The sequence below is a fragment of the Sparus aurata genome, chromosome 12, assembly GCF_900880675.1.
Source record: "Sparus aurata chromosome 12, fSpaAur1.1, whole genome shotgun sequence".
Taxonomy (NCBI): domain Eukaryota; kingdom Metazoa; phylum Chordata; class Actinopteri; order Spariformes; family Sparidae; genus Sparus; species Sparus aurata.
This window is the reverse complement of record NC_044198.1, coordinates 11,975,169-11,991,554: the sequence shown is the minus strand read 5'-3', so window position 1 is coordinate 11,991,554 and position 16,386 is coordinate 11,975,169. Positions and strand designations below refer to the sequence as shown.

The following is a 16,386-nucleotide window of genomic DNA, read 5'->3' as shown; positions in this document are numbered from 1 at the left end:
TTATTATGTATTGAGACGATTTGGAGAGGACGGAACGAAAAGGGGGGGGTCGAGGGGGTTGGATGAGGAAGAAGGGTCGGGGGGTTGGATGAGGAGGAGGGGGCCGGGGTCGGTGGATGAAAGGGGGTGGCTGAGCCATCGTGTGGCCGAGGGGGGGGGGGAGACGATCGAGACTCAGGGTGGGGGTACGTCTCGATGAGCGCGCGTCCTTACGGGCGTGGCTTCATCTTCCCCCAAAAGGTGCTGCCGAGATGCTGACGTGGGCTTGACGGATGTCGCTGAGGTGGCTGTGGATGTAGTTGTCGTAGGCCTGGGAGGACCAACGACCAAGGACTTTGATGGTGTGTTCGGTGATTCCTTGTCTTGAGGCGGTGGTGGCAGCTCCTATGCGGAAAGAGTGGCCAGAGTAGAGTTCGGGGGAGATTCCTGATTTGGCGAGTATCTGGCGGAGATGATGGTGAAACCAGAAGCGCGTGGCGACTCTGCCATCTTCGGTGATGAAGAGTGGATCGAGCGGAGAAGAGTGGCGCGCTCGTCTCTGGTGTAGGTAAGCAAGGATTGGTTCGTAAGGGCTCAGGTAAGAGTTTAGTCGGAAGAGGAAGATGGGATGAGAGATGCCGAGCTGGTCGGTCTTGCTTCGTTTGAGGTTGAATCGGAGGGTGTCGTGGGAATGGAAGGAGATGTCAGATAGGGTTGCATGTCGAGAGGGGTCGTGGGTAGCGGAGGCGGAGGTGAATTCTGAGCATCTCAGGAAGCCGAAGAACGCCAGGAGGAACATGGACTCGAGGGTTGAGTCGGTGAATGGCGATGAATATCCTGAACGGAGGGTGAGGATGCAACGGGCGAGGAGGTCCACGGTTAGGGGTAAGCGTTTGGGAGCGAGCTGGGGTTCTGCTTTGTGTAGGCCTTTGATAAGCATGGCGACTTGGGGATGAGAAATGGAGGGGGATGGAGACCCGAAAAGCAGTTTGGCGAAGAGGTTGATGCCGCTGAGGTATACGTGGATGGTGGATGTTCTGATATTGAGAACCGTGTGGGCGTGGGTGATGAAGCTGGTTACCGTGACAAGGTCGAAGGAAGGAAAGGGAAGGAGGTGGAGGGCGTGGAATGACTTGAAGCGGCACCAACCGCTGTAGTACGATGACAGGGTGTTCGGTGATGGTGATGATTCAAGATGGCGTGCTGGGATGAGGCGACGAGGCGGAGGAGGTGCGGGTTTACGGGTAGACGGTTGCTGAAAATGGTGGGACTGGTGTCGGGTGGGGGTCCGAGCCTGGCGCCAAGGACTTGAACTTCTGAAAAGAGAACCGGGATAAGGAATCAGCAATGCAGTTCAAATGGCCGGGAATGTGAGCTGCGTGGATGATGAAGTTATGATGGGCCGAGATTAGGGTGAGGCGTCGGATGAATTGCATGATGTCTAGTGATTGTGAGCGACCTTTGTTGATGATGTCGACGGCTGTGAGGTTGTCTGAGTGGATGAGGATGACTTTTCTTGACCATTCGTGCCCCCAAAGGAGTGCTGCAATTACGACCGGGTAGAGTTCGAAGAGGGCGGAGGAAGGGGATAGAGAAGAGAGCTCTGGGGGCCAAGCGGAGGTGAACCATCTGCCGCCGTAATAGCCTCCGAAGCCGACCGATGGTGCTGCGTCGGTGTAAAGCTGGATGTCTTGCGGTTGGGTGACGTGGTCGTCATAGAAGAAAGAGATGCCGTTCCAGGATGAAAGAAAATCTCTCCACATTCTCAACTCCATTTTACATGGGTTATCCAGAGTGATGTGGTCGTGGAGGGATGGAATGGCTGCGGACAGGGATAGCAGGTGGGAGATGAAGGAGCGGCCCTGGGGGATGATGCGGATGGCGAAATTGAGGTGTCCGAGCAGGGAAAGGAGCTGACGCTTGGTGCAGCGGTGGGCGAGGAGAAAATTGGAAATGAACAAGGATGTGCGAAGCAGCTTGTCGGTTGGCAGGGAGGCTTGGAAGGTGATTGTGTCGAGTGTGATGCCGAGAAATTCCAGGGATGTGCTGGGTCCTGAGGTCTTTTCGGTGGAAAGGGGGACGCCGAGTAGGTGGAAGGTTGACTTGAGGGTGGAGAGTCCCTGTGCTGGGGGGGAGGATGGCGGGGTGACTGTCAAGAAATCGTCCAGGAGGTGGACGACGTAGGGCAGGTGGTGGTTGTTAAGCAATATCCAGCAAAGGGCTTCGGAGAGTGAGTCGAAAATTTTGGGGCTGCTCCTGCATCCGAAGGTTAGGCGGACCGAAAAGTAAAACTGGCCTTTCCAGGACACGCCGAAGAATTTCCAGAACTCTGGACGGATTGGCAGGACTTTGAAGGCGCTGGTTATGTCCGCCTTTGCCAGCCAGGCGCCTTGGCCGGCGAGACGGATGAGGTTTATGGCGTGGGTGATGGTGGTGTAATTCATGGAGAAATCTGGGCTGGGGATGAGGCTGTTGATGCTTGGGGTGGTGGTGCCGTGGGTTGAAGAAAGGTCGATGATTAGCCATCCTGCCTAAATCATTGAAATTGTTGCAGACCATCCTGCCGCCCTGAAAGAGAACTGGCCTTCCTTTTTTGTCGACGCCGCGTGGGAAGGAGCCATGGGTTGATGATGATGGGTTGGCGGGTGGTGTGATGGAGGGCTTGGGGGTGATGAGAGGGGGCGGTGCGGTGTGTGGGGGTCGGCTTAGCAAGGGGGGGGGGGGGGGGCGTGTGGTAGGGGCGAGGGGACGTGGGAGTGGGGCGGAAACGACGCATGCTGTGGCTGGGTGCGCTGGAGCCCCGCAGAGGTGGCAAGGAAGGGATGGGCTTGCGGCGAAAACTCTGCAATAGAGCTCGGAGTCTAGGGCTCCCCAGTATGTGCCTTGGTTGAGCTGGTGGAGGCGGCCGGCGGCTTGGGAGGCGAAAAGGACGTGGTAGGTGTAGAAACCGGTGCCGCCGAACCGCAGGGCCAGGTCCAGGATGGTGGATAGGTAGTCGTCCATCTCGGCCCTGCGGTCGGGGAAGGCTGAACAAAGAGTGTCACGGTAAAGGGAGAAGGCGAAAGCAAACTCCGGGAACGTGGTGGGGGGTGCTTGAACTGAGCTGTGGGAAGCTCCCTGGGTGTGGTTGAGGGGCATTTGGAAGGCTGAAACAGGTGTGCGAGGTCGATGTAGGTACCTGATATGATTTGCTGCCTGAGGGAGGTTGAGATGGGTGAGGGCCGTGAGGATGGAGTGGGACGGGTTGGAGGGATGCTGGACGCCAAGGTGAAGTTGCCGGATGTCGGTGGGGTGATGGTGTGCGGAGCGGCCAGGCTGGTGATGGGGGGCGCTGTGGGAACAGAAAAAACATGGGGGTGTTGGGGAAGGGAGGGGGGGGGGGGGGGGGGGGGGGTAAAGGGATAGAAAAGGAGGATGTTCGGATGGGCCTGCGCCTTGACGAGCGGTCGCGGCGTTTGTAGTGGAGGCTGCTGTAGCGGGATTGGTGGGGTTGAAGGAAGAAGGAAGAGAAGAAGAAGGGATGTTGGGATGAAGGGGTGCTTGTGCGAGGGACGATTGTGCGATCTGAGGGTGCATGGAGGACAAGAAAGCAGAAAAGAGTTGGGTTAGTTGAGCTGTGGAGGGAACAGGTGCAGTGGTTGATACGACCTGGCCCTCTGCTGGGGCTGGATGAGATGGCTGGTCTGCTGCGGCGGGCTGCGTAGTGACGTCACGGATGCGCCGCGAGTCGGCGACGGCGGGCTGCGTGGTGACGTCACGTGTGCGCCGTTCGTGTGCGACGGCAGGAGCGGAAGTGGTGGTGGTCAGCAGCAGGAACAGCCGGGCTTTGTTGTCGGTGCGGTGGAATGGGATTCGTCTCTCCCTGAGGGCATGCTGGAGGCGAGCGACTGTCCAGTCACTAATGGAAGTGGCGGAGTTGGTGGGTGACGCCTCGGGCTGGCGGCTCTGTGGCCGCGGGTCGATCGCCGTGAGGATGGACGGTCGGGGGTGCGCTGCCTTGGAGACCGGCGCTGCCTGGGAGACCGGCTGTTACCTGGGCGGCGACGCGGGTGGCTGCGGCCCCTGTGGTGGTGTGGTGCGCGTTAGCGGCGTCCGGCTGGAGTCGCTTGACGCGGAGTAGCGGACGATTTCCTGCCGGGGGAGATGTGTAGCGGAGCGCGGCCGTGCCGGCTGCCCGGCTGGACTTACCTGAGTGGAGACGGCCGCGGACTGGGGAGTCTCGGGGATGGCGGATCCGTTGGTAAAGAGCTCGTCGTCCGATGGGCTAAGGAAAAGCTCTTGCTCCGTCGTGGTAAGAATACCTTTAAGTTTAGTTGTTTTCGTTTCTCTTTCAAAGTTTTTTGGTTGTTTGTCTGTTTTGAACGATGTCAGAACGTGCGACGAACGGGAGAGAGATGGTTTGGCTTACCTTATGTAGGCTGGAATGGTGATGAGATCGAGCGTGGAGGTGGTTGGGTTGATTGGGCGCAGGTGATTAGATTGATGAGGCGCAGGTGGTTAGGTTGACGAGGTGGCTGGACCTGGGTGGCAGGTCGGCAAGTGGATTGGCGTGGTCCTGTTCCTGAACTTTAGTTATAATAACTCCATTAAAACCCAACATAAGGCGTCCCCTGGGCATTTAGAGTTACATTATGTGTTTTACTTAGCCTGAACTACACGCACTAAGTTACACCACAAGATCTTAACTCATTTTTCCATTGAAAGTTTCCAGCAAAACGTTCAGTGTAGAATTGAGTAAATTTAAATTTAACTGGGGTATAAACCCCCCTGCCTGGCTGCCCCACTCTCAAGCATTTAAAAAAAAAAAAAAATCACAAAATGGGCAGCAAGCAACAATACTTAAGATAAGTCGTGTTCCTGGCTCCAAAAAGCACACATATTGCATCGTCAGCCAGACACCCGTTATGCAAAGCCCCCACCAGTCCATGTCACTGTTATGGCTACAATGGACCAGGCAAAGGTATCCAGTCTGCCCCGCTGGATGTGCTAGGAGGGCTAACACAGATGAATGTCAGAGCGGATGCAGTCCTGATGAGGACTCTCGGCTCACAACACACCAGTAAATTTAGCACCCCACCACAAAGACTGAGTTGAGTATCAAAAGAACAAATCACACAGGGACTGCTGTGGGAACATGAAATTAATGTGTGAAATGACACCAGCCAAGCATGCATCGCCCCTTTGGAGAGAGGCAGCATTTTTTTCCACTCGAGGTCTGAGGTGAGGGTGACTCACCTCAAAGGTGGATCATCAGTGTACGGATGCCGCCTACAGTCCACTAACTTGAGCATGATGGCAGCACAGTATTCCCCCCCGCACCTGTTTCACATCAGCCTCATTAGTACTGCCCTGATCCCAGCGTCTCCACCTGCACCTCATCCCCTCGTTAGTTTAGTCTGTTTTTAAGCCTGCGTTGTCCTTTCACTCTCTGGTTTGTCAGTTTCTGTCCACGCGTCCCCTGTTTCTGTTCCCCGGGCCTTGTGTGTTTCTGATCTGATCGTCATGGTTTTATAGTTTGTCCTCAGTTTGGCGTTTTCTATTCAGTTTTTTTCCCTCTGACTTTCCTTTGCCTGTCATTTATTACTTCCTTTTCGGCTTTTTTGTTTTCAACCTGCTTGCCTCTCCGTGTCTTCACTTGGGTCCTGTTTTGCGTAATTCGATACAGAACGTTGTGTGACAGCTGACCTGTTGAATGTGCAGACAAATTACTGAAAAATACAAAATGTAGAGAAAAATCAGAGTAGAGAGTAGGTAAAGTTGTTGTTTTTTCAACTTAAACAGGCAATAGACACGTTTTCAGCTTCATCAACATTAGGTTAACAAAAATTGGACAATGTGAAGAATATAGAACAATAGAAACGTTTAGCTTTTGCATTGATTTACTGTTAAACCTTGCTATCACCGTACAATTTTGTCTGCCACCAGCGAAAAGGAAACTAAAGTTTAATTAACTAGACATTTTCCATTTCTCATTAATGGCTATAAAAGTGCTAATGTATATTCTGCTTTGTCTCAATGTTTTTCAGGCAAAGACACACTTTGCATCTGAAGACCACACATTAAAACTGCCACTTGAAAACTGATGTCTGTTCGGCAGCACTTGGTGATTTTGATCACGTCCGCCTCTCTTCATTTGGTATTACTGCTCCCTGTAAAACCGAGACAATTAGGTCCGACAAAAGATCCCTGAGGGTAAATGATCTGCTAAGAGAACATTATATGCCCCGTTACATGTCCCTGAGCTAATAACTACCAAGAGTCACAAACCAAGACTCCTGTTCATCCTCTTGTTAATGCTCCTCCCGCCATCCTTTATTTGAGATTGTAAGAAATCGTACTTTAACTGAAAATACATCAGATTTGGTACTCCCAGTTGAAAGAACGACTGTGCTTCATCTCATTGTGAAACCTAGTAGACATGCTGTAATGTCCCAGATGGGACCTCTTCCACACGTCAGTACAACACACAGAAGGATTGGGACACTTGGCTCTGACTCACCGGTGCAAACTCCACTGGATGTGTTCCAAAAAGACGAATTCTCATACCTCAGTTTTGAACTTCTGCTCTTTCATGTTTTGTCTTATCTCTGTGTTTTTATATCTTTTTGTTTACTGCTCTTTGCACCAGTATAGTATTTTGTGAAGCATCTGATTTTACTGAATTTTATATGCTTAATCATGTACTGTGTGCTATTATATTCTGTGAAGCACCTCGTGACTTTGGTTTTGAAAGGTGCTATAGAAATAACGTTTTTTATTATTATTATTCTTGCCTTTGTTCAAATTTCCTTCATCTCCTTTTCTCACAAATTGACTTTGACTTTTGTCTTCCTTAATTTAGGATATCCACTTCCGACAGCTCACTTTGTATATATAGTTAATAGTTTACAGTGTGTTTTAGTGTATAGCTGCCAAAAAGAAGGTTACTCTCGTGCACCGTCTTGTGAAAACGAGCAGTTAAGCTCCGCCCTCATTGTTGGATAAGAGATTAAAATTGCATGTGTCCTCTCTTGCTGGATGTTAGCTTCCAACTTTGCCCCCAGCTCAGCTTCAGCTAAGGAGGAGTGAAAGCTCATGGAGGAGAAACTTAGCCAGTGACAAGTAAAGAGGAACTGAGCAAAGGACTCCGAAGAGCTGACCGTCCTCCTCTGGTACTTACATTTCTTTCATTTCAGAAACCAGTTAGACTAGCTGACAGGCTAACCTGGGGGGGTAAGGGGGTTTAAAAACACCTATCTGATTATATAAAGGATCAATAATGCCAATGTTACACTATCTACAAAAACAAATGGTAAACTATTAACAGCATATACAAAATGAACTGAAAAGTGAAGGGTTTCGGAAGAAAAGCGCTAAAATAATTATTGTAAATATAAGATATTAGTGTAGAGTTGGCGCTGGAAGCAAATGGACGTGAAGCTTCATAATATGGATAAATGTCACACTACAAGTAGAGAATTACCTTTAGTACGATTGTGGATATTATCAGTGGTTATCATCATCTTGAGGAGAAGTAAATCCATTTAGATGAATAATTTCCTTTAAAAAATAAAGAAAAAAAAGAATCCAGTACTTTTTAGCAGGCGCACATGAGGTATGATTTCTGCCCCAACAGTATTCCCTCTTAAATAACTCGACACGTGTCTAAATATGAAAGCTGCTGCTCCGGGTCATAAACTCCAGAACTCGGATATAAAAGTCCTCCAAGGAAAGATAACAGACTGTCAAAGGCTCTGTACTTGTGTGTTCTTTCAAATTTTATTGAATACTTCACAACCGTCTGCTGAGAACCGCAGCTGGAAAGTGGTGAAAATCAATAATGTTCTAAAAATGTAGAAGGAATATTGCATTTCAGTTTTTAACAAGAACATGATCTGTCAAAAAAAGTACTTATTTTTGTATGACAGACATTCAGTTTTTAAAAACGTTTTAATAAAGCAGCCCAGAGTCTGGGGAAATGCATCCATATCAGATGATTTCCAAACTGCAGAGCTACATTCAGAGCCAATGTTCAGCTGGAAGGAAGCAGTTGTTTTTTTATGTAGACAGGCAGAGAGGAAGGAAGTGGTGGTCCGGTTGGTGGTTGGACGCAATAAAATATTGATTGAAAACAACAACAAATTCTTGATTTTTTTACCCCTCAATATGTGATCCACCCCAGCTGTCAATAAGACTTTCTGTTGTCTGAGAGATTTGTAGTGACTGAAACAACGTTAGTGGGAAACATGGTTCACATTAGCACATAACAACAACTTTATGTGCCAAACTGTTGGTGCTGTTTGTGAGAGGTTACACTTCACACCTTATTCATAGAGAAACTTGACCCTTCTATTGATATGATTGTTTCCTCACGTACAGTGCCCTGCAGTTGTTAAACTGCTCTTTCAGTATTTTGGTAAGATATGAATAAGTCACTGTAAAATCTGCACATGAAATTGGTATTATTAAAATGACTCTTAAATAGAATCCAGCCACAGCGAGACGCCTTAGGAATCGAGACTAATTATACCGTCCTCCTCTTTCTGCAGAGGAAAAAACTTACTCAGCTTTTGCTGATTAAAAAAAAAAGAAGGAGAGAAATGGTGAATTTATCCAACATAACCTTAGCCTTCAGGCTTAACGTTTCATTTTAATCGTCTACTCCTAAGTGGCTTTAATTACCCAATCGCACCACTGTCTGCTCAAATTAGATTAGTACTCCACCTGATACTCCTAAGAATGAAAAACTAACCCTGTATAGAGATTTAAAATTGCCGGCCCCGGGCAATAACTACGACCACACCTTTATATGTAATTGAAATAGAAAGACAATTGAATAAAAATTAATAAGCGCTTTTGACTTTTATTTTGAAGTTAATCAGTCGCAGGGAATTCAAAGTTTGTGCGTTCACCAAAATGTGTCGGCAGAGCAGAACAGCGGCTGTTTTCAGCATCTGTAGACAGCAGATCAATTTTAAGTCTTCGGGAGTAATGACCAAGAAGGAGCTGCTGGATGAAGAGCTGCAGGCAACAGGCTGTACACCTCCAACTTTTCTCAGTCAGGTAATCCTTTTCCCTCAATATTGTTATCAGGTTACCTGTTATCACGGACTTTAAATCCGACACGTTGCCATATAGGCACTTTTGCTTTTGGATTTGACAACAAATCCCTCCGTCCTAACCTTGTCAGTGAGCTCTCCAAACTCTCTCCACGCTAAAAGTGAAATGTGCCTCCAGTTGCTGTGTTGTGCGACTCTCATGCTGGTCCTGCTGCTGTGCAGAGTCGACACCTATGGCAGTTTGTAATTGCAGCATCCGGCGTCGGACTATTGATTTTTTTTTTTTTAAGTAAAATGATGGGGGGAAGGTGGGCAAGAAATGTAATTGGCGGAATGCCTGGATCACTGACGACACAGAAAGCCTTGTGCAATGTTTAAATAAGTAATTTATAAGGAAAACAAGATTTCCACTGTTAAAAGCTTATGTGCATACAGATTTCTAGTGCTGCCAGGTGTCTGGCAAGAAATGAAGTACAAGTGTATTTCATTTGTTAGTTCAGTGCAAGGATTCAGTAAGTTATATAAGAGTAGAGAAAAAAAAATGTATACAAACTACTGTTCTTTGTACAACTACGTTAATAATGAAAATAAGAATGAAACATTTTGAAATATTGTGCTTTCTTGTAGCACTTGAATGCTGTAGTGGCACTCCTATGAGATGACAATTCCTGCAGCGCCCTGAGCTCATTTGAGTTTGAGACCCCTGCTGTATAGTCTGTATGAGTCTGATCATGGTTTTATTGCAAAATTAGGATATTTAAAGGGCCACTATGTAATTCTGGAGAAATATTCAAACTCCAAATTTTAAGATTTACAATATGAATGAGGTAACAATACAAACTCAGAAAAAAATATATTTTCCATACCTGAATAAACAAGCTGTCCTCAGAGGAAAATAAGGTCCCAGAACACTATTTGAAGCTAAAAGGTGGCAGGGTCTGCCACATATAAACAAAGTTAAACAGTATTACATTGTGTTGTCCTTTAACGTCAGTTTGTTTATTCGGCTTGTCGAGTCATAAAAAAAATTAAATTAAAAAAAATCAGTCAATGAGGATCCTCTCGTCTGATCAAAAAATCTTCCTCAAATCTACATAGTGCACCTTTAATATCAGAACACTTTAGTGCATCCAATTTGAAGGAAATCAAACCATCACACATACAAGCAACTTTTGGTTTTGTAATAGTCTCCGAACAGAAGGCCTGATCATAACTGTAGTGTCGTATGAAGGTTACTGGAGTAGACCGTTGAAAATTGTACTAATTATAGGGAAATGGAGTGTTCAATTGGCACACGTCTAATTCATTATTTCTGATTAATTGCTTATGTCACCAGAAGAGTCGGTGCAAACCAGGTCAGCTAAACATGCAACAATATAAACTCTGACTTTATGTGTGGTTGTAAATCACAGGCACGCTTTGACATAAAATCTACGTGCAGCTCAGTTTTCCCTGTCTTATTGTATCTACAGAGTTTGAGACGAGATCAATAATCCAGCCTACTGCTGCTCGAGCATTCAAACAAAGATAGGGGATTGATGCATCCTTCCCTGAACTGACGATGCACTGCTGTGGATGAAGCTGCTGTGGGATGTAGGCAGTGGTGGAGAATAACACAGAATAGAAGGCTAGAAACTCTCCTTGAACTCATGTAGGTAGTGATGGATTCAGGACTGTCAGGCTGTAACAACACAAGTTGCATCACAGGGAAAGCATCATCATGCTCCTGGATGAATATGCTCTTAGACTTAGTCTGTTCTCACAGCCCAGTGTGTCTATGCCCCTTGTGTAAATAACAGCTAAAAGCTCTATTTAAAAAAAATTTAATGTCAGGCAACTCAGATGCCTTAAGGCGCAATTTGACAGCTCACTAATGATAGGTGACATGAGCGATCAACTAAAAGTGTTCCCTGAGTCTTTAAAAGTTAATTAAAATTAAAAGTTTGTCATTATTGTGCTTTATCATAACTTTGAAGTCTTAATTGCATACTGATATAATTTGAGCTGTAACAACAGAAACAACTATATACAGGTGAAACAAAAACAATTAGAATATCATGCAAAAGTTCATTTATTTCAGTAATTCAACTTAAAAAGGTGAAACTTATATATTATATAGACTCATTACATGCAAAGAGAGATATTTCAAGCCTTTATTGTTATAATTTTGATGATTATGGCTTACAGCTTATGAAAACCCCAAATTCAAAATCTCAGAAAATTAGAATATTGTGAAAAGGTTCAATATTGTAGGCTCAGAGTGTCACACTCTAATCAGCTAATGATTAAAAAACACCTGCAAGGGTTCCTGAGCCTTTTAAATGGTCTCTCAGTCGGTTTCAGTAGAATTCACAATCATGGCGAAGACTGCTGACCTGACAGTTGTGCAGAAAACCATCACTGACACCCCCCACAAGGAGGGAAAGCCTCAAAAGGTAATTGCAAAAGAAGTTGGATGTTCTCAAAGTGCTGTATCAAAGCACATTAATAGAAAGTCAAGTGGAAGGGAAAAGTGTGGCAGAAAATGGTGCACCAGCAGCAGGGCTGACCGCAGCCTGGAGAGGATTGTCAGGAAAAGGCCATTCAAAAGTGTGGGGGAGCTTCACTAGGAGTGGACTGAGGCTGGAGTTACTGCACCAAGAGCCACCACACATAGACGGATCCTGGACATGGGCTTCGAATGTCTTGTCAAGCCGCTCCTGACCAACAAACAACATCAGAAGCGTCTTACCTGGGCTAAAGAAAAAAAGAACTGGTCTGTTGCTCAGTGGTCCGAAGTCCTCTTTTCTGATGAGAGCAAATTTTGCATCTCATTTGGAAACCAAGGTCCAAAGTCTGGAGGAAGAACGGAGAGGCACACAATCCAAGATGCTTGAAGTCCAGTGTGAAGTTTCCACAGTCTGTGTTGATTTGTCAATGCAGCCGTCTACCAGGACATTTTAGAGCACTTCATGCTTCCTTCAGCAGACAAGCCTTAAAGAGATGCTGACTTCATTTTACAGCAGGACTTGGCACCTGCCCACACTGCCAAAAGTGCCAAAACCTGGCTCAAAGACTATGGTGTTGCTGTGCTTGATTGGCCAGCAAACTCGCCTGACCTGAACCCCATAGAGAACCTATGGGGCATTGCCAAGGGAAAGATGAGAGACATGAAACTGAACAATGCAGAAGAGCTGAAGGCCGCTAATTGAATTCCTCCATAACACTTCAGCAGTGCCATAGGCTGATGGCATCCATGCCACGCAGCATTGAGGCAGTAATTCATGCAAAAGGAGGCCAAACCAAGTACTGAGTACATATGCATGATTATACTTTTCAGAGGGCTGACATTTCTAGATTCAAAATCCTTTTCGCATGTAATATTCTAATTTTCTGAGATTTTGAATTTGGGGTTTTAATAGTCTGTAAACCATAATCATCAAAATTATAACAAATAAAGGCTTGAAATAGCTCGCTTTGCATGTAATGAGTCTATATAATTAGTTTCACCTTTTAAGTTGAATTACTGAAATAAATGAACTTTTGCACGATATTCAACTTTTTGGCGCTTCACCTGTAGACTGTTAAAGCAGCTTATTACGCACCACATTGACATTAAGACAGCGACCTCTAGTGGCCAGAGTAATTATTACGCAAGCTATTGAGAAATCTGGCCTGACTAGGTGACCGGTATTGACCTTTAAATATTAATGTGTTATTCTATTTTGGGGTCTGAGATAAACAGAAGATTGGGAAATACTTATGACCAAATAAACAAGCACACACCGCATAGGGGTGCCGAGTCCATTCAAAATGTTGAACACAGGAAACCTGCACACCAAACCGCACTCATGGTTAACGCCAAAAAGGAGACACACACACACACATGCGCGAGGAGATACACGCACATACTCACACAGTCTGGAAGAATTACTGGAAGTTATACAATTATCAAGGGAAAACATAGGAATACGTAGAGAACAAAAACAAGGAGCACCGTGACATATTGGTGATGGTCCAGGTCATCACCAGGTAACAGTGTAAACAGATGAATAGAGTCTGAGGTATATAAATGCTTTGTCAGTCCAGGAATAAACCAGAACCCACTTTTTACAACCCCAGCTCAATTTGCTACAACAAAGCAAAGGTGGAAGTCAGGCCAGGTGGCTGGTTTATAACATTAGGTTCAGCTTGTCAAAGGATTATTTCGGGACCCTGTTTCTGCCACGCCGGAAAAGCTTTATTGACAAACTCAGTGTTCTCTGTCTGTCTTCACGTACGTTCTCCTTATCTTGTTTGTCTTGAAGAAATGATCCAACTGAATGGCCAGACGTGCTATTACAAGCACAACAAGGCTGCCAAACGGCCAACCACTGGATATCATGAAGGACGCCCAAAGACATATTTAGACGTTTTTAGTGGCGACAAAACTGGGTGTGCTTTTAAGGAGACATTTGCTAGCAGACAGAAGGGGAGTTCATATTTCATATTCTTTGCGTCCCATACCGCAAAACCCCTGAAAAACCAGCAGGAAAATCACTTAACATCAAGATAAGATCGTTTCAACGTCAGAGTAAGGTTTCATAGAGAACTACTTGTGCATGGTTTTCTGCTACAGCCATTCTTAAGATCAAATTCATCAGGTTAGGCTCAACTTCCAGGAAAATAAATAAGGCGAAGCAAGGTCCTCATCGTGTGACAGGAAAATGAGCGCGTTACTGGGATTTAATCAGGGTACACTCGTTATAATGACTAAAACTGTCCTCGTTCACCCAAGAGGAGGGGAGGGGGATACTCTCTATATTTATCTCCTCGCTCTCCATCCTCTACCCTCATCATCTTCGTCATCACTCTCTGTTTCTGCAGAGGCTCGGGGATCGAGCTAGGACAGAGCAATAAATGAAGAGAGAGAGAGAGAGAGAGGGACAAGGTTGGAAAATAAATAATAGATATGAGGAAAAGTGACAAATTGAAGAGGAAAGGAGCAGAATGGGTGTAGAAGGCGAGGAAAGAGAAAGAGGAGAGAAATGAAAACAAATCTACGAGGCACAAGATTGAGTGTCCAGGAGAAATAAAGGGCTGCAGAGGAGATAAGGGGATGATGCTACCTTTCTGTTTTTCTGTTTGTGTACCATCCAGTGTTTTTTTTTTTTTTTTTTTTTTTTCTGCTGAGGGAGAGATAATGAAACAATAGAGAGGGAGAGTCAGGGTAGAAATTAGGACTGACATCTTGAAAGTTTGCCCCGATGCCAGACGGAGATGCATCTTTTTTTTTTTTTACCCCCGAAAACTGTTGCGAAGTTGAGAAGTCTTGAAGAGAGGAGGAGGAGGAGAGAGATGCTGAGAGGGGGAGAAGCAGCACAATCTGAACAAGAAGGCAAAGGGAAAATGATTTGGGGGGGAGAGGAGTTCAAAGGAGATAAGGACAGAAGACAAGGGGCTCCGTGAGATCGAGGTGAGATGAGACAGGTGCGCCATTCATCGAAGGATAAATGAAGCAGAAAACAATGGGGCAACGGAGGGGGCGGGGCCGGATCATCAGCCAGTCTGGGTGTCAGCCAGTGATATGAAGGGGTAGGATGTGATAAGGACTCGTGGCAGCGAAGAGTTTGTCGTGATAGATGGAGGGGGGAACGAGACAAAGAGGCAAAGCTGCCAGAATCCACAGCTCATTGTCTGCAAATAATCTGCCTCGGGTCACCTTATTCAGCATGGCTATGGCCGCGTCCCTTTGTAGCTCCTGGCTGCTGCTGCTGCTGCTGCTGCTGCCTGGAACTCCTAATTCTGCTCCACACAGCTCAGTCGTTAGCCAGAACAGATAGAGAGGACTCTTCTAAACACAGTTTGTGTGCACTGGAACCCATAACGTAGTGAGGAGAATTTTAAGTGAGATATATAACTAGAGTCCCAGATAATCTATCAGCAAGTTTAAGCAACAACCTCTGCCAGAGCCACAGTCATGTGAGTTTATTTCAGGGCTTCAGACAAATAAACAGCACGTTAGTCATGAGACTTGAAGATCTCTAATGCTTTAAATCAAAATGACTGAATTTCCTTTAGTTTTGTTTTAATAGTCCCTTCAATGCATAGTCCCATTAACATCACTTCACTAATTATTGTCCTGGATCTTGTAGAAGTTTGGGAGGTGTGTGCATTGATTCCTTTGTGAACTCCCACGCCCGCCAGTTACCCAGAACACCCTTCATTGGGTAGATTAGAATATCACTTACATACATCCTTTAAAGAATCAGCAATCCTGTCCTCTTGAAGTCATCTTTTTATCTGGATCTGCATCAAATTGCACTCAACCATGGATACTAACCACCTTAATGTGCCTGATGTTTTTCTTATAGATCCATACATTATTCCTTAAGAAAATATATGAAAATGTCAAAACAAAATCTTGCGATGTTAAAGAAAGTGAATAAAATGTCCTGGATCTGTCCCTTCATGTGGATTCACAACTAAATTAAGAGGTCCTGTTTGTGAGAAAAGTAGATTTTTGAGTCTCATTCCCACTCATCAAAAACTGACGCATTGCGCTGACAGCCGGCCCGACCTATAAGCCCAATGCGTCAGTATTGGACAAGTTGGGAATGAAACTCAAAATTGAACTCACAAAAAGCACCTTTAGGGGGTCTTTTCTGGGCAGAGACACATTGTTCACCCGAGTCTTAGAAATCTGTTTGGTAGTTTTTGTGTGATCCTGCTTACAAACCAACCATCGGGCATCAGCTAAATCATGACCTCCTTGGTGAAGGTAAATGTGACATTTTCAGGAACGTTGTTGAGCTCATTCATGTGGTCAAGCTGATCAGCTCTATAGCTAACTAGCCTACAAACTGATATTAGCAGTGTACTGCATAGCTGTTTGTTTGGTAGTCATTCAAAAGGCCGAGGTGAAGAACACGATACCTATTTTCAGGTTTGTAAGTTAAATAAGAGGAGACATCAGCAGGAGAGTGAATACCCGTGGCTTTTGTCTCCTAACAGTCTGCTCTCTGACCATGACTGTCTGCCTGTGACAGAAAGCGACTCTATGCAAAATAAACAAAGCAAACATAAAACCATTGATAGTAAATAGAAAACACATTTTGCTTTTTTCTTGAATGGGGACACTGAGTTTTTCATACAGATACATATTCAGAAGCAAAACAAAAACAAAAAAAAGTGGCAGTTCAATGTCTGAACTTTCAGTATGTTTGTGACTTTCATCAATAAATACCAATAGCACACTCATAAACTGTGAAAAACAGACCTACGAGAAGCACTAAAAATGCATACTTGGAGTACAACCGTGAACATTTACATACCCACATAAATATACATAAACACGATTTGCTACTATTGAGATATTAAATATGCGGTCTTACTTTCCCGTGCATAAACA

At 45.5% G+C, this 16,386-nt stretch overlaps 2 protein-coding genes across 2 annotated transcripts; both read right to left on the bottom strand.

Moving 5' to 3' along the window:
- Positions 1-223: 223 nt before the first annotated feature.
- Positions 224-1,123, bottom strand: LOC115592965 (uncharacterized; the record flags this gene model as incomplete). The annotated part of the gene is made up of 1 exon (XM_030436247.1): positions 224-1,123. A coding segment is annotated over one exon (900 nt), but the record flags the coding sequence as incomplete, so codon positions are not given.
- A 94-nt stretch (positions 1,124-1,217) lies between these two features.
- LOC115592964 (uncharacterized) lies at positions 1,218-9,218 on the bottom strand. Its single transcript, XM_030436246.1, has 3 exons — positions 9,141-9,218; positions 9,009-9,069; positions 1,218-2,506 (listed from the first exon to the last, which is right to left on the bottom strand). Exons 1-3 carry the CDS (start codon positions 9,216-9,218, stop codon positions 1,218-1,220), a joined length of 1,428 nt encoding a protein of 475 aa, XP_030292106.1.
- Between the last annotated feature and the right edge of the window lie 7,168 nt (positions 9,219-16,386).